Here is a 22,660-nt window from a genome sequence, read left to right on the forward strand (position 1 = left end):
TGATTTCTCATTTCTAACTCTTGTTTTTTTTTTCGGCTGGTTATTAGTTATATCAACTGCCTCTTTTGCGTAACACTTTTTTCCGTATACCATCGGGAGCGTTTGAAGAAAAGTGTTATTAATCGCATCATCAGCCTTTCTAATTTATATCTACACCAGATAGATTCCTTTTCTGATCCAGCTGTATTAACTTTCTATTTAATGATACGAATATCTGTGTCATGTGAGTAACTACATTTTGATTGGCTCAAATGAAATTTAAATATTTCCAGAAAAGTTGAATCCCTACCTTCGTCAAGACAATAGATCGCAGAGCCTATATGTATTCTGTTTACGCGGTAAGAAGTTGAGCCATCGCTGAGGTAAACGACCACGCGCCTTGCTTGCGTCTCACCCCCATCTTAAGGCTGAGCGAAAGCTATTTGCAATTAAAATAAGAAACAACAATTTCAGGTAAATATTTGGCCTTTTTATTTACCATAAACAGAATTTCCATTTCCTTGAAACGACAACAATGGGATTCCAATGCCTTTTCGCCTGAAATATCACAGTGAAAAGTAACCATTAGAGTATGCTCTTTTCAAGCTTATTCCTCGTTCATGACTGTCAATAGATGAAATTATTTACTCAAGTTGAGACGACGTATCGATGCAATTATAGCTTGAGAACGATACTGAGCACTCGTGTCCAACTATCGATCGATTATTTCGTCATTTCATTATCTCGAACGCAACTGTTATCTTGAAAACCTTCGAAAAAAGGTATAGACTACGGATTTCGAATCGAGATCGAAAGACCGCAGTGTTGCGATGTTTCCTTGTTTTCGACGCAGGAATCGTCGAGTACTAAAACGAAATCGGTCGCGTGGGAAAGAATAAGAATGTTTCGAAAAGGATAGGTGGTGAGGCGCAGCGCGCGTCGCGACATCGAATCGAAAGACATTCGAAAAGCGGACGCGAGTTCTGGCGCGCATTCCCGAACGCCAACGCCACGATACGCATATGCTCGATCTCCCGCGAGACGTATTGGGAGCATACGGTTCCCTCGTTTTCGCGCCGCTCGGTTTGACGTTGCTGCGCCGAAAATACAGGGCTGCCGGGTAGAGGGTCGCACACGTGCGTGGTGTGTGTACGTCCTGAAAGGCACTCGAGTGAAGTCGACTTACCGTGTGACGGGCGCAGAAAAAGGATCCCCTGGATAGTCTCGGTGAAAGGTCGAGACGCGGGCCAGTCGATCGAGAGTCGATCGATAACGGGTGAGAATCGGCCAGCAACACCGTCAACAACAACACTCGTTCTCGCGTATGTAAACACGCGCGCAGCGCAGCAAACACTATGCACATGTATACACATATACGAGGCGCGAATGAGACAGTTGGAGAGACACACGAGACACACGAGACACACGAGACATACGAGACACACGAGGTGGTCGAGTTCCACGCATAGACACGACGAAAAACCTTTTTCTGGTCTGTGACCGCGAAACGAAATATATTCCGAGCCGTCGCCGCGTCCGATAGTGCGCGAACGTTCGTCGGCTATCTGTGTCCGCGCACCGCACGGTTCATTCCGATTCTGAGCGATTCTATCGCGCTCGATCCTTCAGAAAAATCACGATCGCTCGGCACGCAGATTCCCCGCACGAGTCGCGCACAACTTGTTTACTAGAACGCGCACCACGCCATGCCCTATGAACGTGCGTCCGCCTCCGTGCTCCCCTCGTCCCCCCGTGAGCAAAACAAGACTCTGCGCAGTAGCCCCGCGCGCACCTTCCGGGACATGTTCCCGCGAGCGATGTGTGTGCGCCGTTTGTCGCTGCCTCGTGCTCCAACCAACCAACCTGCCTGCCTGCCTTCCTTCGTCCCGCTCGAGTCCCGCTCGAGTCCGCTTTTTTTACCCTCTCTCCCTTTCGCTCCCTCTCGCCACGCCAGCCACAACCCAACTCTCTCTTCTTATCCCCCTCCGCCGTTTCGATTGACCTGAGACTCGGCCTCCTCTCTCTCTCTCTCTCGACCCAGTCGTCGCTTGCATGCTCTCTCGCTCGCTTCTCGAGGTTGTTCCCCCTTCCCTCTTCGCGAACCTCGCGCTCTCGCCGCGTCTCTGTCGTCGGTTAGCTCCACACGATATACCGGCTTCCTCTATATCGTCCGACGAGGCATAGCGGCTGAACAGAATTCAACGGATCTCGTCTTACGCCTTCTACGACGCAATCACGATCCGCCACGTAACGCGTAAATCGAGCGGGTCATCGTACTCTCGCTCCTCACCACGCCGGTCCGTTTCTTTGGAAAATTCCGTGCGGTCTGCTACGAGCACGAGGCGACACCTATCTCCGCCGAGTAACCATTGCGTCGGTAAAGACGATTCCTCTAGTATCTCAACATCGATCGAGTTCGAATCGCAGTAACTTCGAAGCTTGTGCATGAAAAACTTTTTAATCTTTAGCTGATTTGCTGGAAAACGTTTATTATTACATCTCGCAATGCAATATCCACTGAAAAGTAGATAAATAGAAAAGTGATCGATCGATAGTTGTAAAATGAGTTTCGTGGCAGTGTGTTAACTCTGTGTCGTGCAGCGTCTTTGACGCGGTAATTCAGTTACCAAAAATGCTTTAGTGGTTAGAGGCCAATTGTAATAATTGTGCCAAGGAGGACATTATGCAGACGATAACATGGAACTAATTCTAAGTAAATTAAATTAGTGTACAAAAGGTTATGAATGAGATTCATAGGTAATTTTAACTTAAACATCGCGATACCGAAAATAGTGTAACTAGTCCCAGGAACATTGAAACTGCACAAACCAACGACAGAGTGTCTCTGTTGTAATTTGGACACAGATTCGGATCCATGCATCTCCTGAAAACACACACACACACACAGAACAATCATTTTACCGCGATAACGCGATATGAATTCTCAGTGATCTCGGAACAAATGAGACATTGATTTTCTTACCATTTCTCAATGAAGATAACGACTAATCCTGTGACAACCTTGTCAAGAAAAGTCACGATAGAGTAGACGACAGCGCTCCGCTCCGTACGCTGGCCAATTATTTCTGCGGTCACGCTCAAAGCAGTTACCATCGTGATTGAACTCCCGGCTCCTATGAGAATTGCGACGCCATAGATGGTCGATTTACTATTTCCGCCATATTCCGTTATTACTGCTGAAAGTATGCCAATTAGTGTCCCCAAAAGATAACACATCTGTAAAACGACAAAATATTTTTGAGTCTACGATAATAGCGCTTCTCATACATATACTGTGGGTTGAAATGCCTACCTTTGTGCCGCATGACTTGTTTATGTACTTCAGCAATAAAGCCGCCACGAATGAAGCGACATACGAGACCATCGGAACGGTTGCCAAAGCCTCTTTCCCATTCACGTCCGATTCTTCTATGTACAAAGGTAAATAGACGGTGGCCAAAGTGATAAACAGTCGACTGGCTACGTACAGCATAGCCACCCTCAGTAAGATCGTCGTACTGACCCAAGAGCTTCGATTGTTCTGAGGATTATCAACCAATCTCCTCGCTTCCTCGACGTTCCCTTTGTGTGGGCCAGAATTTTCTAATAGATTCCCTTTTAGAAAAACGTGAAAAGACACGGTGGTCATCAGACCAATGAGTGTCAGCGTTAATACGATATTCTGAAAGGAGAAATCTTCGTTAATTCCCTTTCATTTGCAATTTCAATCCTTTAAGTCCTCCGAATCCTTAAATTAGAACTCGAGCGAACATTTTTTCGTTTTCCTTTCGGTAGCTTGCGTTTTTTAATACCTTAATTACAGCCACTTACCCGAAATTTGTAACTGTCCTGTTGAACCAATTGTACCACGACCTCATCGTTTGTCGGGAGGACTATCCACGTGACGACAAAAACCACCACGGCCGCTCCAACTTGCGCTGAATACCTGCTCAACGATAGATTTGCATTGTCATAGATAACAGTAAAATATACGACCAGAAATCACACGGAATTTACCGTATTGCGGTTAAATCTGCCCGCGCCAACAACGAGTTGGTTAACGCAGGTATCATAGACAAATGAGAAATTTGCACGGCTGCCCAGCCAGTTTGAAATGTGGCTATGCTGACCACGTAGATGATCATGACACCTGTATTCGTCGGTTCTGTGAAACCGCCAAAAATCATGGGGAATGTTAACGTGACCATGACGGTGCCAATGATGTGCCACACTTTTTTCTTCCAATACCGATCGACCAACATTCCGAAGATGGGTGTCATGAAAGCGTCCACAATTTGCCCTTAAAGACATTGCACAGAGCGAATTGATTGTCACTGTTAAGAACGCTTAATCGACAATAGAAATACTTTTCTTTACCTAGGAGTAAGAGGGCACCGGCGGTGATTGGCTGCAGCAAAGCCACTTTTTGGAAGTAAATAAGGGTGTAGGAGAACCACATGGCTGCTGTTAGATCGTTGAAAATATGTCCTAGGGCGTACGCTAGTTTTATTGACGTCCCTATTTTCCTTTCCAAAAGTGGAAATCGTTCTGCGCCGTTCTCCATTTTGAGCAAGAATTAGTTGACAATTTTAATGCCACTCCAAGATGTTTTTAAGTAACTTTAAAGTACTGTGTGCGCGTCTCAAGTGAACTCGTTGCGGTTGTGCGAGGGATTCTTCATCTTCGAAGTTCTGTGGCCTGTGGACCCGATTGAGAAAATGATTACACTGACAGAGATCACGAAATTCCGGTGACGCTTCGTCAATAGATAAGTAGGTTCTTAACTAAGTGGTGGGATCTTTAGTTCTGTTTCGATGTACAAGAGATATTAATAAACCTCGCAAGATGTTTTACTTCTTAATGAGATGTTACGTCATAGTGTACTACAGGTGATTATATCGATTTACAATACCAATTACAATGCGGATTAAATGCTAATATGGACGGTGAATCATCCTTTAGTATTACTCGATTAAAATACAGACGTACTCACCTGACGAGGGAAATACATTTGCGACATGCACAAGTACATTTGTCAGTATTCAATTTTACAGAAAACAAGAATAGTGTTAATGTATTTTTCTTCTCTCTATAGAACTTATTTAAATTATGTATGTCTACAAATGAGGCGTTATAGTGTCACCCAATTTTAGTTCAAAAACTTATTTTATACAGAATTTTCAACAATGAAGCGTCACCGGAAGTCACAGGACGTTGACGAATTCCTAAAATGATCACTTACCCATCTGTCATTTAAATTGACCACTCATCAAGAAAATTCAAGTGTTGCTTAACGAAAACCACATAGGCACGATGTTCACGGATAACCGGTACCTCTTAAAGAAATCCTTGCGCGCAGCTTTCCTTTCACCCACAAAACAGATTTCCGCTTAAGGCAATACCCCAGCGGGCGAACTCGTCGCGGGCCGAAAGCTGATTAGCCTCGATACAATGCGCGATCGATCGACAGTAAGACACTCGGAAACATTGTCCTCATGCGAACCATGGAATCGCAACAAAGCGGTAGATACATAGGATACGATTCCGCTGATATGTAGCCACGCTCGTATGTCAGGCTATCGAATTTCCCACGTTTACATTGTCACCGGATGAACTCGTCAATGGGCCAACAAGCTATTTGTTTTATCGTAATTGCTCACTCTTCCGCTGTTTCCCCTGTATATCGATCGACCATATTTCGTGCCAGTTACATATGAGAAATCGAAGAGCACGGTGGTCCTCTTCACACCTGCTCCCTGAGAACGCCTAACGAGGACTCAGTTGGCACAAGGACGTGAATGGTAAACACTGTGCACGGATCACACATGATGATTTCTTAAGAGATGAAACACAAGAGTTTAATCGTAGATATACACACGGATAGATGGCAATAGCCTTCATGCGGCTACGAGTATGAGCAGAACGCACGGCTACACGCTTCGCAAGCACTTGAGAGACTGAACTTTCGAACACCCATGGTTTCCCGCTTCACGGACAGGGGATTATCGCTTTACTGACGATAGTACAAGAATGGTGTCCACTCGACAATCGCAATCTTATCTACTACCTTGTCGGTAGTGAAAAATCTTGATACGATCGCTGATCAAACTGTGTATACACCTGATCCGTTGGTGATTCATTGAGTTAACTTGTGTCGATCAAACTTCTGTCAGTGATAGTAGAACGTAAAATTGCTGTTCTAATTTTAATCAACAACGGGGTAATATAGGTCTGCTTTTTATAATACTAGGCGAGATATGATGGTACTCGGGACAGTAGCCTGTTTTATAATTAAAGTTAAGAGTTGTTTATAGACCGGCTACGTTCAACAAAGAGGGTCGAAGTTACTGAGTTACAGTTTACTCGAAAGACTCTAGGAGGTACTCTAACTTGGTTGGTATGTCTGCGGTTCGGTGCATGACCGTGATTAATGCGGTGGTGGTGTGAGCGAGAGTAAAGGTATCTCATAGGCTAACAGGAAAGACACTGTAACCCGAGCCCGCAGGAGAGAAATGGCGAACAACCGCGTATAGAGAGAAATCGATACCGAGCAAGTTCTTGTACGGTCTCTGAGTTAGGTGCTTTTGTGAATTGTAGACGTCCTAAGAGTTCATTCACCGCTACGGCCGACACGAGCGAGGCAAACTAAGCAAGTATTTCAATTAATGCGCTCTGCATTCGTTTATTTAGTTAACCGCAATCCACATGATATTTCTTTCTGATCTTTTCAACGATTCATGTTTCTTACAAAACTATATTTATTTCGCTATATAAATATTTACACGCGTTAAATTGAGAATCGAGTAGTATCAGTATTCAATGAACATGTCACTTATTTCGCAGTTTTTGCACAATAAAAACATTTTATAAAATTTCAAATATATCTTTGAAAAAAAATATCTTATAATCGATAATTAGATTCTTAAAAAATATAACGATATGAAAGGCTTGCAAACATTACAATAAAAATTGAGTAAACTACTTTTAAGATTAACTGCTATATACATACATCGAATACTTCTGTATAACTGATATGAATAACGGTGAATATATTTCTGGAATTTTTCCAGGTGGCTATTACTGCCATATAGCATACTACGTTATCAAAAACAGTGATGATATCAGGTCTTCTTATTTTTATTCAGTACTAATATGAACTTTCCTTGCTATAACGTTGTCCTTTCGGAAGCAGCATATTCCGTACCTTCAAATTGTCTCAAATGAATCTGTAAATAAAATTTTTTATTTTTATACCGATATACGTATTTATTAATGCACGAGCGAAAGCAAATTTATGTACCTGTAAGTGCAAGTTGACTTCCGCAGACCGACTTAAATAGGGAAAATTTCCACCACTTTTTAAGTGTGCCAATTTAGCATTGGGATAGCATTTGTACATTTCTTCTCTCACTGAATTCGATAAGGCGTATTCATCGAATACATCTATTATCGTGATGGGTAATTGACATATCTTTTGAGGTTGCACGTAACAATTTACACAATTCATAGTCAAACGAGAGGCTAATTCAGGTTGCGTCAAGCTTTCCAACTGCAAATATGAAATATTCTTTAAATGTTGACTTCCCATAAGCTGGGAGGATATGTGAAAATATTTACCCTTTCCACCATAAAGTCTATGGCTTCAACAATCTCTCCATCCACCTTATTTGACACAAAATTTCCCATCAGCATTTTTTTCAGCACCAACGACGGCAGAATCCAAAACCTACGATTCAAATTAATTACTAATAGTTGGACGCAAAACATTCGAGATAACGTATCGCGTTGCGCTGTCCGCCTACTTATCTCATTACAAGCAGCAGAAACAAACTGTGTAAGCGCGATGAATTAACTCAGCTATGAAAAATTTTAGAAAACTGTGCATAACCACGTACTTACACCGCCGCGGAATCGTTGTAACTGAACACCGATGTGTCGGTGAAGGTGTTGCACAGTATCAACGATACTACTCTAGGGCAGTGAGCATTAATTTCGGCAAACTTTTGTGCTAAGAATCCGCCTGAAAAACAGTATTTCAATTAAACACAACAACTGCATTTACATTGAAGCATTTTATAAATAAATACATATAATATTCAGTTCGTACGTTCTGACCTAATGAAGCGCCGAAAAGGTGCACTTTATCCAACTCCATGTAGTCCAACAATTTTCGGAAACCATCGCACCATTCTTTGACGTTCCAGTACACCGGCGGCTCGGCCTACAATAAACTGCGTATATAAACTAGAATATGTTGATTACAGTCGTTTCATTTTATGTAATTCTTACCGATATGATTCTATATCCTTTAGCGGCCAGGCCTAAGATCTGCTTGAAAAAGATGTCTGCTGTTCCGCTGACCGGTGGAAGACATATTAATGGACACTTTATGGTTTTTGGGCTGGAATCGTATACTTTCCACCCCTAAATATGTAAAAAAGAGTCGTAGGAAGAAGAGATCAAACAAGTATGTGACGTTCGTTTTGCGTGCGAGACGACATCAATTGTATTATGGCAACTTCATAGTGAAGATCGGCACACGGAATAATACAAAATAAAAATAACAATAAACTATTTCTTCTTTATTTTCAAACGAAGGGAAATGTGTTAAAATACACACGAGGCATTATTGACTATTACGTTACGTAGTAGAAATATGATTCCTCGACTTTTTTAAATAGTTATTTTATCGTGTATACGTTACTTCGTCTTCAAAATTATTGCTATAACACAAGTAAGATAGAGAAAACTGCTCGATCATGTTCTCTTATAGGAATGTTATGTTGATTCGATTTCATCCTTGAACGTGATATTTGTTTCCTACGTTCGCGAAGTATTCAAAATAGATCTTAATCCTCAGCGATCATCTTATCTTACTAGTCGATCGGAGCAAGTCATTTTTTACACGAATAGTAATGTGAATTAATGTATGCCTTACCTTAGCACCATCAGTATCGACGACAATTTTCCTGAGTGGTACGGAACTACGAAAGCTAAGATATTCCTGCGAACGGGATAGCTCACTCGAGCACGACATCTTTCCCTCTAACGTCGCCGTCGATCACTTGCTTTATCGTTGCGAGACTACTCACTCTCCGAGTAACCGATAATCTAGAAGACAGAGATCCTAGATAACAGGGTTGTCCAAATTCTGTAATTATGTGATATTTTGAGACAGCAATCAGAAGAGAGACCCACATTTGTTTTAAAAGGCTACTTGTTACACAACAGGAAAAAAACAAACACTCAATGGTGTTGTTGACTACGCTTACCTCAAGATCAGGTTACAATAGATGTGATCCTTGTATTATTTTTCGGGACAAGCATCCTTACTCATAGCGGACAGTTGCCGAAAAAGAGTGAACCAGTTAACCAGTAACCTCTAAGGTCAAATCACGCTAGCAACGCTCATTTGAAAGAGTACACTTATTAGAATGCCGACAAACTTGGGCCCTTTTGCGTGCATCGTCGCTCTTGATTCTTCTCACTTGCTGCATAGGCTGCATAGCTTTCGTAGCATTATTGCTAACCAGTTCCCACTCCGCATGCGTAAAGAATGAAGATTATGATCTCTTTCCTGTATTTGACTTTGCTGTTATGATTTTAATTCCCACCACTCATAGCGCTGCACTGTTATTCCACACACAGCCGCTAACGTTGTGCGTGATACAAAAACCGTAATGAAGATTTAGATATTAGATCCCCAAAAGCATGAGATAAGAAAAAACGTTCCTTGTCCTCATAGCTTATCCTTTCTGTCCTGTATACTTGCTATGTCCCGTGTGTGATCACTCACTTGGATGTCGCTGGTCGCTCCGTATCCTCTTACCATTTTCTTGTCACACCCTACGTTACCCATTCATTGCGAAATTATATCACAACGCTCTTAGTGATTAGAATTGAAATGATATATACCCGGGAATATTTAAAATTTAATGGCAGCTGAGCGAAGATACAAGAATTCGTAAGAGATTGAATCTAGTCGTTCGTGTAATCAATGACTACATCTTATCTATGATACTAAATATCAAGCAAGTGGCGCCACGTAACACCACTATTTATCCCGAATTTGGTGAACAAAAATGCAATTTATGTAAAAAAAGTTACGACGTACGAGATTTTGATCGACAATTTTAATATACTTCTAATTGAAGTTATTAGGTTCTATTTCATTTCATTATTTTGTTTAACTTTTTATTTGTTACGTGATACCGTAACAGTTGAATATATACTATTAACTAGAAATCTGTTAACTGAAAACTAGAAAAAACCTCTTAATAAGAGGTAAAAAGAAATTACGTTTTCTTCGCGTTACTGAGTCACAGACACTACAGCTATTAATATAATTTTATACATCTGTAATTTCTTCTAAAATACCTCTCAATTTCCTGAAAGAAGAAAGAACAGTTTTGTCACAGTTTTGTTAAGCCTATCTAGTTTTTGTACTAGTTCTTCATTCTATTTAGCTTTTAAGAATTTGCAAATAAATTGAGACATATCGATGACCAATTCTGTATCGTTTCCAGGCAATTATCATATAGGTACTAAGTATATAGTAGGAGAGAGAAATTGATCAGTGGCGTATCTTTGAAACGGTGCAATGTTGGAGCGGGGAAAGGGAAAGGCGAAGATGTGTCGGATGCGAGACTCATGGTCGAAGTAAATCACCGGTAAATTATCAACGTCGAGGTGGGTCGCATCGGTGGCGTTATGAAAAAAAAAAGCTGGACCAGAAGATTGGGTTGTTTCGGTCTAAGGTGTAAGTGAGAGAGCGCGACAGGAGTCCGAGTGGTGCGAGTGAGAGAGAAAGCGAGAGGCGGACATATATGGTCGCGGGCTCCAAGAAGCTCTCAGGTTACGCCGACGGCGCTAACCGTTTTCACGATGCCGCTAGTTCTCCTTGTTCATCCTCCTCTTGCTCTCTACTCTCTTCTTTCTCAAGCTGTCGCGTATCCTCGCTCTTTCGACTCCAATGTGCATCGACGCTCCTTCTCTTTCCGACGCGTCGCGTCGATCTCTCCTTTCTGTCCTCTGCACCACCTCGAGCATCGTTGCGTCTCTGTCGTGCCACGACCAAAAATATCAGTAGGCGTGCGTAGCCATGGGTGAGAACGAGAGAGGCTGACAGGGATGCTGATCATTCGACGAAGATGGGACGAGAGGAGCGCAACGCGACTCTTCCTCCCGATACCGCAAAAGAGGGGACGAGGTTCTTGTTATTTCGAGATTATCGGGGATTGCCTGCTTTTTGGAATCGTGCCGATCGTCTCGACCACTCTTGATATCGAGTTGGATTCCTAATCTCGCGGTACCTTACCGCTGTGACTACGGCTGACTATTGACTTTCCTATTCTACTCGCGACACGTTGTCGGACGAATGTGTTGCAATGAATACCTAATTAGATCCAACTGTGATTAGCAAAACAACAATGTTTAAAGAAAATGCAAAGATTTTTCCTTAGGATTACGAAAAGCGGAACATTTGATAGAGTGCTTAAGGTGGGTGAAAGGAAACAGCGATTAGAACCTTTGAGAGTTACATCGTGTTCATACTGTTTTTGCATTGCAATCGCGACATTTTTAGCTAAGCTTTGATTATTGCTATATCTACATGATAATATGAACTGTTTCATTTCTGAGAATACAGTAGAAAAATAAAGAAAGGGCGTTGCTTGTAAAAGAAATTCTAGGAGGTGCTTGAGAAAGCATGAGCTAGATGAAGTGTGGACCGAGGTAGCATTCGAGTGGCATTTGTGCCCTTAACCAATGGGAAACTATATAACGATTAACTTTAACAGTCCTTCATTGTTCTTAACGCCAACTTTGCGTACTACGTGCGCATTTCAAATTCAAGTCTCTAAAGAATGAAAATCCCCGCGGAAAATTGTTATTCCAAAGATCATTTCTGATTTGTACATCCGATTACAAAATTGTCAGATTGTACAGTGTCGGTGAATAATACGTGTCCGAGGATATTGAGTAACCGCGTGGGAGTTCGGTCGACTAAGAATAGAGGAACAAGAAATACAGAATCGTTGAATTTTCATCGTCCGATTTTATCATTTTCGCTCACCTACGTACGTATTTCTTGCGAACGCGATTCTTTCGCTCGATTGCAGCTCTGCCTGCTGATTCGTTCGACCCAGAGAAAGTTTATTTGTCAAAGATGCTGAAAATGTTGCAGCCGAAACGATCGTCGTGATATCGATTAAGACTTTCAATCTTTTTCGGTCTGCTATTGTTCACTTTTTTCGACAAGCATTTATGTTAATTATTTGTAAAATAATCATTTTCATGCTACTATATGATTATAGTACGTTCAGAATTCCAAATCCTTGACTTTATTTTTTCGATGGAGCAAGACGATTGTTGACGTCGCTGATTTCCAAGATGTTATTCAAAGCTACAATTTCTCTGAAAATAAACATTTACCTTGCTAAATAGATCGTGAGACACATATAACGAAAATCTCAGGCATCATTTTAGGAATGTTCTGTATGTATATCATGGAAATTTCGTAAACAGTAGATTCATCCATTTAGAGTCAAACGTCTTGAGTGGCATGTGTGTCTACATAAATTGTGTAAAACATTCTGCTTTGCAATATCATTACATTTTTTCTTCTATCACTCAGTAAGTCAGTCGTAGTAACGAAAATGATAGATTAGTGTAATGAAAGTAACGAGCTTATCAAGAGGGTAGGTGAACCGAGAGGAACTGATAGGTGTAGGGTGGTACAGGAGGAGGTCGTTTGTGATACGCGGTTGTACGCATAATAGGGGCCGGTATCTTGTCCTGTCCTCGCACTCATAACATCTATTTCCAGAGCGGACCAACGACTAAGTTTAGATCGGCTGTTCCATATACTCGAGCCGTTCGCCCACTCAGGTCCACTCGCTTGAACAAAATCTGATAAACGAACAAATAAGTGATCCACACCTACGTCGCCGACCTTTATAATCCCTTTCCTCTTGCTCTCCTTCGTTGCTTGATCTAGTTTTTCCCGCTGGCGACCGTTAAACGAACGGATCGGGGTTGTGGTGCAAAACGAGCGTCGTTCTGCTCGTCCCTCGGTAATGTAACGATAATAAACGTTTTAGTGCATGCCACTGTAAAGATGCGAGCAGATAAACAAGGGTCTGCGCGCGAATTGCCTTCACGATACTGTATTTAGGTCAGTCAAGAGAGTTAGAGCTAAACACTTTTCGCTGCTTACGATTTTCGAGCGTTTTCGAGCGTTTTCGAGCGTTTTCGAGCGTTTTGGATAAGGTAGGGAATATTCCCCGTGCGTTTCGCTTCTTATACTCACATTTTGATGTTCTATATTACCGGCGACCGAACCCTGGCGTGACAGGAGTTATCAGAAATACTCGAATGCCACATGCTCTATTATGATCGCTATTAAGATCGGTAATTAATATGGGCAGAAAAATTGTCGATTTTTGAGCTGCTGTAACTTCGTGGAAAAAAATCGCGCATAAGTGAACCAGGGATCATTTTAGAGGGCAAGACCTTCGCTGTTCCATACCTGGATTGAATTTATTTGAAGACGCTATCGTACTCAGATGCGGGACGGAGAAATGAAGGTGCTTTCTTTCCCTAGTTTATTTTGTGGGAAGATCTAAAACCTAGATACTACAGTAGTTATCTAGAAGAATTATGTGCGGCTCGCGAGTGTCATAGCTTGGTCGTCGTTGTTCTATGAGATAAGCAGCGCTTTTTAAGGCGTCGAATGTGGCACACTTTACGGGAGAATGGTGAGAATAAAAGAGCTAGAAAGTAATAACCTGGCGTACGTCGCGATTACTTTTATTTTTTCGCATTTCAAGCTGAAAGTGACGCATGCTAAAAATATATCGAGCATAAAGCGCGAGAAATTTTAGCGACACGGTTCATTCGCTTGGTAACGAATACGCGACGTTATATCTCCTCCTCAGTCGTACGTCAAACTTGGAATGTTGCTTGTCATGCACGCGCACGCGGAACTTGAGCAAGGGTTCCAGCTCTAATAGACTCAACTTTCTTTCTTGTAAAGAAAGGTGTCTGATGTAAAGAAAATTTCGGTAACGCCTGGATGAAACGTCTTCGAAGATGACTCATACGTAACAAATCTGTGCTTCGATAAATTCTTATGGAATGTTAAGAAAGTAGGTGCAAATTTTTGCGAGTACATTAGTGAAGTGTAACGCTTGAATTTGCGTCACTTTACCATTAAATTACACTCGATTGGTTTCGTGTTTGTGCAGTTTTGGTAGACCTATAAATATCTCCAAAAATAGGAGAGTTTTCACGAAGTTGTATAGATAGCTCGATAAATAATCGAGAATCGAAAAGGAGCGAGGAATCATTGACTTTCCAAAAAGCACTAATAGATGTAGTGACGTTTCAGTCCGAGAAGAAAAAATTCATATAGAAAGATATTCTGCACGATACTCGCAAAATATGTCACAGTCAACCCATCAGAGCCAGCGCGAAAACATGACACGATTTTGATGTGTTTTCGAAGCTCAAGTTGCCTATATCATAATGTAAAGCTCTCGAACGTCTTTCATGGCGCATATCTCTTCTGTACTGCGTACTTCTCCTTTGACCTGAACGTTTTCGTTTCCGCGAAAGCATGAAATTTACGCAGCACCGCGAATTTGTTTATTTGCCCGGGGCGAACCGCGTGCCCTCCCGTGTAAATCACCCAGCGAAATCTGATTCTGACGTATCGATCTTTCCTTCTAGATCGTTCCAGTCAGATTTTCGCTGTTGCTTTTCCACTCCATGTGCCTAATGTTCGACATCGGCCCTATTGTCAGTCGAACAAACATTCGATTCGGCAATAAAGCTCTGCCTTATGTGCTATCTCAAGCGTTTTGGAATCGGACACAATTTATGGTACAGACAAAAACTACTATTGTAAAATAATGTACTCAGCTACTAAGATGACACAATTGATGTATCGGGACATGCATGTCCCGTTGTTCACTTGCTACGACATTCGACACCTTATGCATCTTATCGATGGTGAGCCATGAGCAGGTGGATCGATTCTAGGGTAACGCTGGGTGTTCAGATTGTTAGGTATAGATTCTAATACGCAAAGATAGATCTAGCGGTGAGGGGCGATCGTGTATATTTAGAAAAGTGCTTGGCTTGCCAGAAGCAAGAGAGACTTGTATCTCGGCACCGCGTGCGAGATTTCTCTCTTTCTTTCTCTCTTTCTTTCTCTCTTTCTTTCTCTCTTTCTTTCTCTTTCCCTTTTTCTTGGGCCCCTCCCTTCCTCTCTGTCGTGCCCTGTGATGTCTCGTTCGTTGCTCACCAAGAACGTATTGTAACGCTTTCCGGATGAGCACCCCCGTCTTCTTCCTCCTCGCGCATGCTCTCACTTGCGATATTTTAAAGTAATTGCCTCGTTCGTGTTTATTAAAATGATACCTTGAATCACGAGCCAGGCTTGCTGCTACCATTTCACGGGTCGGCTAGATCCCCTGAATACAGGAATGACGAACGACTTTTTAAAAATAATATTTCCGCCAGTGATAAATGTACCGCGTGTTATTTTCACGAACAGCCTCGGCTTTCTTGGGTTGATTTACTACGTTGATGAGCTGCGATTGTAAGACGTTTTCTAAGCCAATTCGCGGCGATTAGAACAATAGAGTTGGTGGTGAACGATGCCAAAAATGTCGTAATGAATGTTCGGAATCGCGGGTTTCGCGGGATAGTCAGTTCCGGGAGTGGATACGAACCGTGTTAGTCAGCCGAGGGACGCAAGAAATTCGAGCAAAGATATCGACACGGTGCACACTCGATCGGCGTCTTGAATCGCGGCCAAAAATGTCTCATAGAAATTTGAATACCTCCCAAAGCTATGGATGACGGCAAGAATCGTGACTTATGAATCAAAGATTCGCATCCGCGATGTTACATGTAGAAGGAAGACTCGCGTGTAGAGAGAAAGGGTTTGATCGGGACTCTGAATCGTCGATGCGTTCGAAAAGAGCTTATTTTTGTCAGGAACAGTGGCCAAGACCCACTTTTTCTTCGCACGGTGTTCTATTTCCTACCGCCTCGTGAAATCTCTCTACTTTTGCCCGAGAATCAAGTTTAACAGATGAATCTTCCAGAAACGATTCTATCTTAGGTCTGGGGATCGAGCTTTGAGGGTGTTGATTTTGTCTTTAGTTCTTATTCATGACGCAATCATACAAAAATATGAAGTGATTTATAAAAAACCGTGAGCTAGTTTCACATACTCTTTAACACTCCATTTAACAAAAAACATAGTTACTCTATTTAAGATTTCAAGACAGCTGATACTTTTTTTTACTAAGATCAACTGGAAAAGCTTGTTTTTCCAAGGCAAGAGTACTTGTGTTACCTCGAACTAAAAGTTAAAGTTAGAGAGCGACTCGTAGCACCGCGTCCGACCAAGAATGATTGAACTACTTACGCAGACGCGTTTCAGAAGTGTGTCTCACGCGTCTAAGAAAAAAGGCGCGTTACTTTGTCACTCTGAAAGCTAATTTCGATCCGAGGACGTCAACGTAAAATTCTTTCTCGCTGACTTCTCACGGACGCCATGTCATCCGGTTAATTTAGTTGCAACAATGATTAATCTGTTATAAGGCTGTTTATTTTTTCTTGCTTTACTTTTAGCATCGCTTGTCCTCTTATTATTTTTTTTTTTTTTGTATCATCCCCCTCTCCTTATCTCTCATTTTCTCGAACACCCTACCGCTTTAAGAATAACAATGCAAAAACTGGCCTGCCAAGAGTAAAAAGAAGGACGAGAAATTGGAGAGAAACAGGAATAAGAAAACCTATGAAAGAGTCAGAAAGAAAAGGAGAGACAGAGAGATCTATTTATGGTCGTAAGGCATTCGCGGAACATATTTTCACGGTGAACGGTGTCGAGGTTGTTATTTTCGCGCTTCTAGTTTCAAGTTCATCAGGAGCGAATATCTCTGCGTCCCCACTAATTACGGGGTTTCAAGTTCAATAGCGACGGCAGCGCCAAGAAAAGGAGTCGACGAAAGAAGAAGGTAGCGAGGGAGGTCGCAAGGGGTGGATCTTGAGGGGAGTGGAGGATGCGCAGGACTCAGGTGGTGCGATGAAGGAGTCAACCTCGAACCACAGGGGCGTAGGAGTGTTCTAAGTGGTGGGGATCGCGAGGACGCGATTGCGTCGGAGGATTCGCGCCGACGCAGACGTCGAGTTCTCCACCTCGAGGTGTCACGAGGATATCTGGTACGGTTAGTTGGCGCGCGGGGCCCCGGTGACTGGGACGGCAAATTCAGCGCTCCGTATAAAAGGAGAGACAAGAGACAGGGCCAAACGGGCAGGATAAAATATAAACGGAGTGACGACCACACAGTGACGACGACGAAGACGACCGAATATTCATTATTTCCATTATTTCTATTATTTATCTTCTCCTTTTGTTCGACACGTTTCTTTTTCGCTTCGACGACCGAGAACCAAAAGTGCGCGTACCTGACGAGCCGCGAGCTCGACGCCTGCTACGATTAACGTTTAACCCGCCGAGGTGCCATAGGATTTCTACCACGACGACCTAATTCTTTCCTCTACGCCTCCACGAACGAACGGATACTTAACGACCCGTCTCAAGTAAGTTTTCCTGTTTGACACGCTGGATTTTTAAGCGAGAGAGGATGAACGAGCGAACGAGTGAGAGCAAACAGAGGTTCAGTGCACCCCTTATCCTTTCGTTGCTCTCGACCTTTTCCCTATTTCTTGCTCGCGTTAGTTTCACGGTGATCATCGCGTGTGCATTTGGTGCAGCAGTGCTTCAAAGTGTTACGTTTCGTTTTTACGGGCCGAGTGTGATTCCCTTGGGATCTTTCATCCAGGACGATGGGTAACATTCCTTCCTCTGCTTGAACGTGAGCAAGCGATTTCCGTGGAAATTGCAACGCAATGGGAGCGAAAGCAGTGCGAGTGTGGCGACGACGGCAAGTCGCAAGTGATACAGGTCGACGATAATCGCTCCTTATCCGCAGGAAGTCATCGAACAGAACGTTACTTGCACGAACGGGACGTATCGCTTTAGGACGACAGTTAGGATGACCTTGACATAGGGGTCACTCTAGAAACAAAGACTTGGAATGTTAGAGGGTATTGAAAGTGAAGCGTTACGAACAATAGGGATCCTTTTTACTTTCTATCCTCGATAATTGAAAAAGATCGCTCGATAGGTCCGTGACTAATCGCCACGAGTCTTGTCGCGTTCATCCACCAAGAACTATTCGTAGACTACTATCTAGGTATCTAGGCTCGAAGTCCACTTATTTTTAGAAAGACGTAACGTGAGGAGGAACGGGTCGTCGTTCCATTCGTCGATTCGATCATCTCTATAGCCACGTTTTCTTCCGTTTTCTTATTTATCGGCTTCACGCCACTTCTATCGTCTCGCCCAATTAACCTTGTAGTCAGGTACATCTGTTTCTTCGTTTAATCTATGGGTTGATGCTTTTCTTTGTAATATTTTTATGTTTCCATCTCCCAAATAAACTGTTCGAAAAAATGTTTCGTTCCAAAACGAATATCCTATTTTGAATAGTAACATTTCCAAAATTGAAAAACCCCGTGCAAAGGCAAAAGGAAACTCTGTCAATGTCGAAATCGGGTAACATCATCGATGACTCATGCATTATTGCAACGGGTCCGATCTGTCATAAAATTCTTAACCGATCTTTCACTCGACGTACTTGTTTCACAGTATTTATAGATCTCATGGTCAGCCAACCAGAAAATTGCACCTGTTGATCGACGTGCCCTGTCGAAATTAGCACGAGATGACTAATTTATTCTTTTCAGTGTTATTTATCATCCTCATGTAACACGATTAATATATTGGTTGTCCTCTTTTACTTTCGTCGCTTGATTTACTTATAAACAAGTAAACATGTTAATCACAGTGACGTAGCTGTACAGAAACGATGATTAGAAAGAAAATTTGTAAATATTTTGACGAGAAGTATATGTCACACTTTTGACATTGAATCTCTGGAATGAATTATAAAATCACATGACATTGTCCTCCTTTCTGAACATCGCCCTTAATATTCGATGATTGACTTTTAGAAAATATTAATCTAAAATGAAAAAAGATGGAGTGAATCACGTGCCTTAGAGTAAAACACATTTCATGCTTTTTAAGAATAAACCGGTACACTGATATAAAATTTCGGTGGCGTCGACTCGTGTTAGCATGGTTTTGAGTCAGTCTCCGGAAATAGACATTGGGACGCGAGTGATGCTGAGAAAATAGTAGTGGAGACAGAAGAAGAGTGCGACGGAACATATGCCTCTGCCAATAATTATAACTTCTAGGTCGGATATAGTGCACTCTCGGTAAGTTTATCTCGGTATTTGCCTCTCTCCGATGACCTAATATTCTTCCCGTCGGCGCAATTCGAGACGTGAATCACTCCCTCGTGATGGATTCCTACCGACATTTTCTCGATCCTTCTGTTGCGACCGACTCATCTCAAACGATCAGATGATTTCGTTTCCCTCAGCTTTTTCGTCGCAGGTATACTGGAATCCATAAAAAAATTTCATACCGCAATAAACTTTTCCTCGAACCAATGTCCCGACACCGTTTCAGGGATGATATTTTCGTCTCGTCATTGCTAAATGATGTTTCATTCAATCCATTCTTTTTTTAACCGCATCTTCATTGTGCCACTTGTTATTAGGTCAGCTTGTCATCGAATATATTACGCCCAGCGCGAAGACAATAAAATTATGCCAAGTCGCGACGATTGATTTCACACATCCACCGGCGAGAATATTATGACGATTGCAGTCTCTCGCGAGACACCTGTTCTCTCATTTATTTTGGCAATGCTCTTCGAAAATGACATCAAACTTGACAGGCTTTCAAGTTCTTGAATTCCAACAAATTTTTCAATGTAGTATTGAAACAATACAAGGCGATGATTAGCAAGGTGTTCCTTCACTTATAAGTGCTTGACATATTTAACTTGGAATCACTGAATGGAAAACATTTAATCGTGACCTTCGATGTAGGTGACTGTCGGATATTCTGAAGATCTAAAGTCATCGAGTACTACAGATTCGCTGATTTCACTGGGTACATTCCATAATACAATATTTAAAAACATTATATTTTGATATAAGGGACTTATATAGGAATACAAGTCCCGGTAAAATATAGGAATCTCGTTCATAGAAGTTGTATAAGAGCAATATAGAGCTTTAAAAACATTCGATTATGAAATTCATTGCGCAATATTAGGTTCAATCGTTCCTTTCGTTCTTAGGTCATTCCCTTTTTCGCTTGGCACACACGGGACGAGCGTGTCAAAAGTGTATCTCGAACAAAGAGCGAAGAAGAACTTGCTGTTTGGAAAGGTCGGCTTGTGCTTAACTATGTAGGTACATACGTCGCAAATGGAGGTCGTTAACCTCAATTACTATTCAACAGAAGCTCACAATTGTTCTACAGTTTCTAACAGAGAGTCTTTCTGTCTTGCATATTCTTTTGACTATATTAGTTCCCTTTCGCTACTGCTCGATTTCCTTAAACACCATAAAATCACGTTTTAGTAACATTGCTTGAAGGTCCTGCTACAGTTATGAGAGTTCGAAGAAGTTAATTTGCTTTTATAGACGTCAAGGTAAATACATACGGTGCATACCGATTCTAATTGGATATAGGAATTGGTTGGTGCAGAGTTAACGAAACCAGACGAACATGAAAATGAAACGCAGTGAAGAAGGGATAGAATGAGAACGGGTATTACGAAGCACAGTAATCTCGGGAATGTTTCGAGGCGCGCTGCCAAGTCTTACCGTGACGTTGTAACACTTGGTCCATTCGTTGTACCTTGCGTTTCTTCGCTCCGTCAAACTCTTCACAGTACGTCGACATTCGTTTTTAATTAGATTGTCTGTTTAGTTAGGGGTTTGCAAAGGTATCTGTCAAAGAGAAATCTTAATGTTGATCTGTGAGCTTTCCCCGTTGCCACTGTGTTCATTGTAAGTAGCACGTTGTCTAGGAAGAAGTAGAGGTTCGAGCATAGGAACTGGTAATCAGCAGAGTTGGTAACAAAGCGAAATTCGACCAGAAGGATTTCGAAAAATTTGATACAGATCCTGTATTAAATCAAAATTCACACGTTTCTACGGTTAGATGCCAAACATAATAACCGATTACCAAGATAACTGGTTCACCTATTTTCGAGCCAAGAGCCGCATTAATAATAGTAATCTTACGTCATTGTTCGGCCTTGGACATCTTGGAAAACATGCTTGGAGTCGCGGATTCCACGAAAATATGACCATCGTCATGGTCAATTTCCACCATCGTTGGTTAACTGTTAAATACATCGTATCTCGATATCATTTGCATTATTTTCGTCAAGAATTGAGTTTCTCTAAAAATTGAACCTCCTTCGTCAAAACTTGAAAATACTAAAAAATAAACATTAAAGAATTGAGAGGGTTGTAAAGCTAAAAAAACTTGCAAGATCTCACGAAACACTTCTGGTTGAATTACATAAAGTTCTATTTTGAATTTCTCAGTCGCGGTAATATCGTTTCTCGAAATCAAATGTAACGTATGAAATATAATAATTTGGCGCGTGTCACCAGCGATTTTGAAACTGAAACCTGTCCGCGTAACTCACCCCGACCGACTTCTTAATCTTTCTCGCGATCAATCATTCATTCACGGATACGCGTCGCCGTTAACAGTCACTATAAAAGCGAATCACGTAAGCTCGCCGAGATTCGACGGTATAAGTTTTCTGTAATTTGATACTATTACGTAACGCCTAAAAAATTATACCGCGTGACCAAGCTTTTTAGTCCCAGGTTTCGTCTCGAAAGAAGCAAATCGCAATACAGTACTACTCAAAGAAAAGCCAATTTAAAATCTATGAAATAAAGAATGAAAGAAATTTCGTGAAATTCCCTCGCGTTATTCCGTAGCACTCTATTCGTTTCTAGAGTTAACGGAGATTGGTAATCGAAATACAGGTTGAACGCAGACACTTTGGAGAGGAAGCTTCGTCGTGGTCCTCGCTCGCGAGGGGGAGATAGGATAGGTTGGATGGTGCCGCAAGTCGGCGCCGTTTGAACCAATCCCCAGGAGGCTGGCCAGGATTCCTTCGCGAAGGACAGAAAAGACAGCTACTGAGAAGGCTCTCGATTCCGAGGGGAATAGGGTGGCTCGCCACCCGTGAAATTCGCGGTAAAGGGGGGTGCGAAGGCGACCCGACGCCATGGGGGTCGCCGATGATTTCGCGCCGAGCTTCACCCAAAAGCCGCAGCTCAGGCAGGAAGACGATGGGAACCGGTTGATTTTTGAGTGTCAGCTGGTCAGCTCACCTAAACCGGAAATATCATGGTATCGAGGCGAAACCGAGCTCAGTCCCGACTCCAGGACCAACTTCCGGATTCAGAGCATCGGGACGAACAAGTTCCTAGTCGTTTTAGAGCTCGACGATGTTATCGAAACCGATGCTGGCCTCTACAAGGTCAAGGCCAAGAACAAGATGGGCGAGGTCGCGGCTTCGATTAACCTTAATTTCAGTCGTGAGTACCTTGCACTTCTTACTATTACTTACTCTTCTTTTGTTACCTTATCCAACTTATTGTACAATTACGTAACGCGTAAACGATTAGCTTTTTAATAGAA

General features: G+C 42.2%; 5 protein-coding genes across 43 annotated transcripts in view; 3 read left to right on the forward strand and 2 right to left on the reverse strand.

The window, feature by feature from the left end:
- The window catches only part of LOC143181030 (uncharacterized), an 81,149-nt gene extending 80,697 nt beyond the window's left edge, over positions 1–452 (forward strand). Inside the window, exon 4 of the mRNA XM_076381216.1 lies at positions 273–452. Within this exon, the coding sequence (XP_076237331.1) occupies positions 273–361 (89 nt within the window). The 3' untranslated portion in view covers positions 362–452. The remainder of the gene's footprint in view (positions 1–272) is intronic.
- On the reverse strand, positions 448–6,137 carry LOC143181025 (major facilitator superfamily domain-containing protein 12). Its single transcript, XM_076381209.1, has 8 exons — positions 5,222–6,137; positions 4,357–4,677; positions 3,997–4,279; positions 3,811–3,925; positions 3,293–3,661; positions 2,963–3,216; positions 2,764–2,863; positions 448–537 (listed from the first exon to the last, which is right to left on the reverse strand). Exons 2-8 carry the CDS (start codon positions 4,541–4,543, stop codon positions 475–477), a joined length of 1,371 nt encoding a protein of 456 aa, XP_076237324.1. The 5' UTR covers positions 4,544–4,677; positions 5,222–6,137; the 3' UTR covers positions 448–474.
- A 508-nt stretch (positions 6,138–6,645) lies between these two features.
- LOC143181026 (maspardin) lies at positions 6,646–9,517 on the reverse strand. 3 transcript variants are annotated; one of them, XM_076381212.1, is made up of 8 exons: positions 9,313–9,517; positions 8,918–9,090; positions 8,269–8,403; positions 8,095–8,200; positions 7,879–7,999; positions 7,597–7,705; positions 7,280–7,528; positions 6,646–7,205 (listed from the first exon to the last, which is right to left on the reverse strand). In XM_076381212.1, the coding sequence occupies exons 2-8, from the start codon at positions 9,014–9,016 to the stop codon at positions 7,146–7,148; spliced, it is 879 nt and encodes a 292-aa protein (XP_076237327.1). In that variant the 5' UTR covers positions 9,017–9,090; positions 9,313–9,517; the 3' UTR covers positions 6,646–7,145. The 3 variants fall into 3 exon arrangements, with proteins under 3 accessions (XP_076237327.1, XP_076237326.1, XP_076237325.1); XM_076381211.1 differs by having other exon boundaries at positions 9,252–9,517; XM_076381210.1 differs by having other exon boundaries at positions 8,918–9,130; positions 9,252–9,517.
- A 7,032-nt stretch (positions 9,518–16,549) lies between these two features.
- On the forward strand, positions 16,550–22,141 carry LOC143180198 (uncharacterized). The gene is made up of 5 exons (XM_076379757.1): positions 16,550–16,559; positions 16,627–16,634; positions 16,715–16,963; positions 17,017–17,598; positions 22,000–22,141. The coding sequence occupies exons 1-4, from the start codon at positions 16,550–16,552 to the stop codon at positions 17,497–17,499; spliced, it is 750 nt and encodes a 249-aa protein (XP_076235872.1). The 3' UTR covers positions 17,500–17,598; positions 22,000–22,141.
- A 103-nt stretch (positions 22,142–22,244) lies between these two features.
- Positions 22,245–22,660, forward strand: part of Bent (projectin protein bent) — a 60,357-nt gene continuing 59,941 nt past the window's right edge. For all 37 annotated transcript variants that reach the window (XR_013002213.1, XM_076381192.1, XM_076381153.1 and 34 more), the window contains exon 1: positions 22,245–22,557. Coding sequence is in view for 36 of the 37 variants with exons in the window: in XM_076381192.1 (XP_076237307.1) it covers positions 22,245–22,557 (313 nt within the window). In the remaining variant the exon portion in view is untranslated. The remainder of the gene's footprint in view (positions 22,558–22,660) is intronic.

This window comes from Calliopsis andreniformis, chromosome 6, assembly GCF_051401765.1.
Source record: "Calliopsis andreniformis isolate RMS-2024a chromosome 6, iyCalAndr_principal, whole genome shotgun sequence".
Lineage (NCBI taxonomy): Eukaryota > Metazoa > Arthropoda > Insecta > Hymenoptera > Andrenidae > Calliopsis > Calliopsis andreniformis.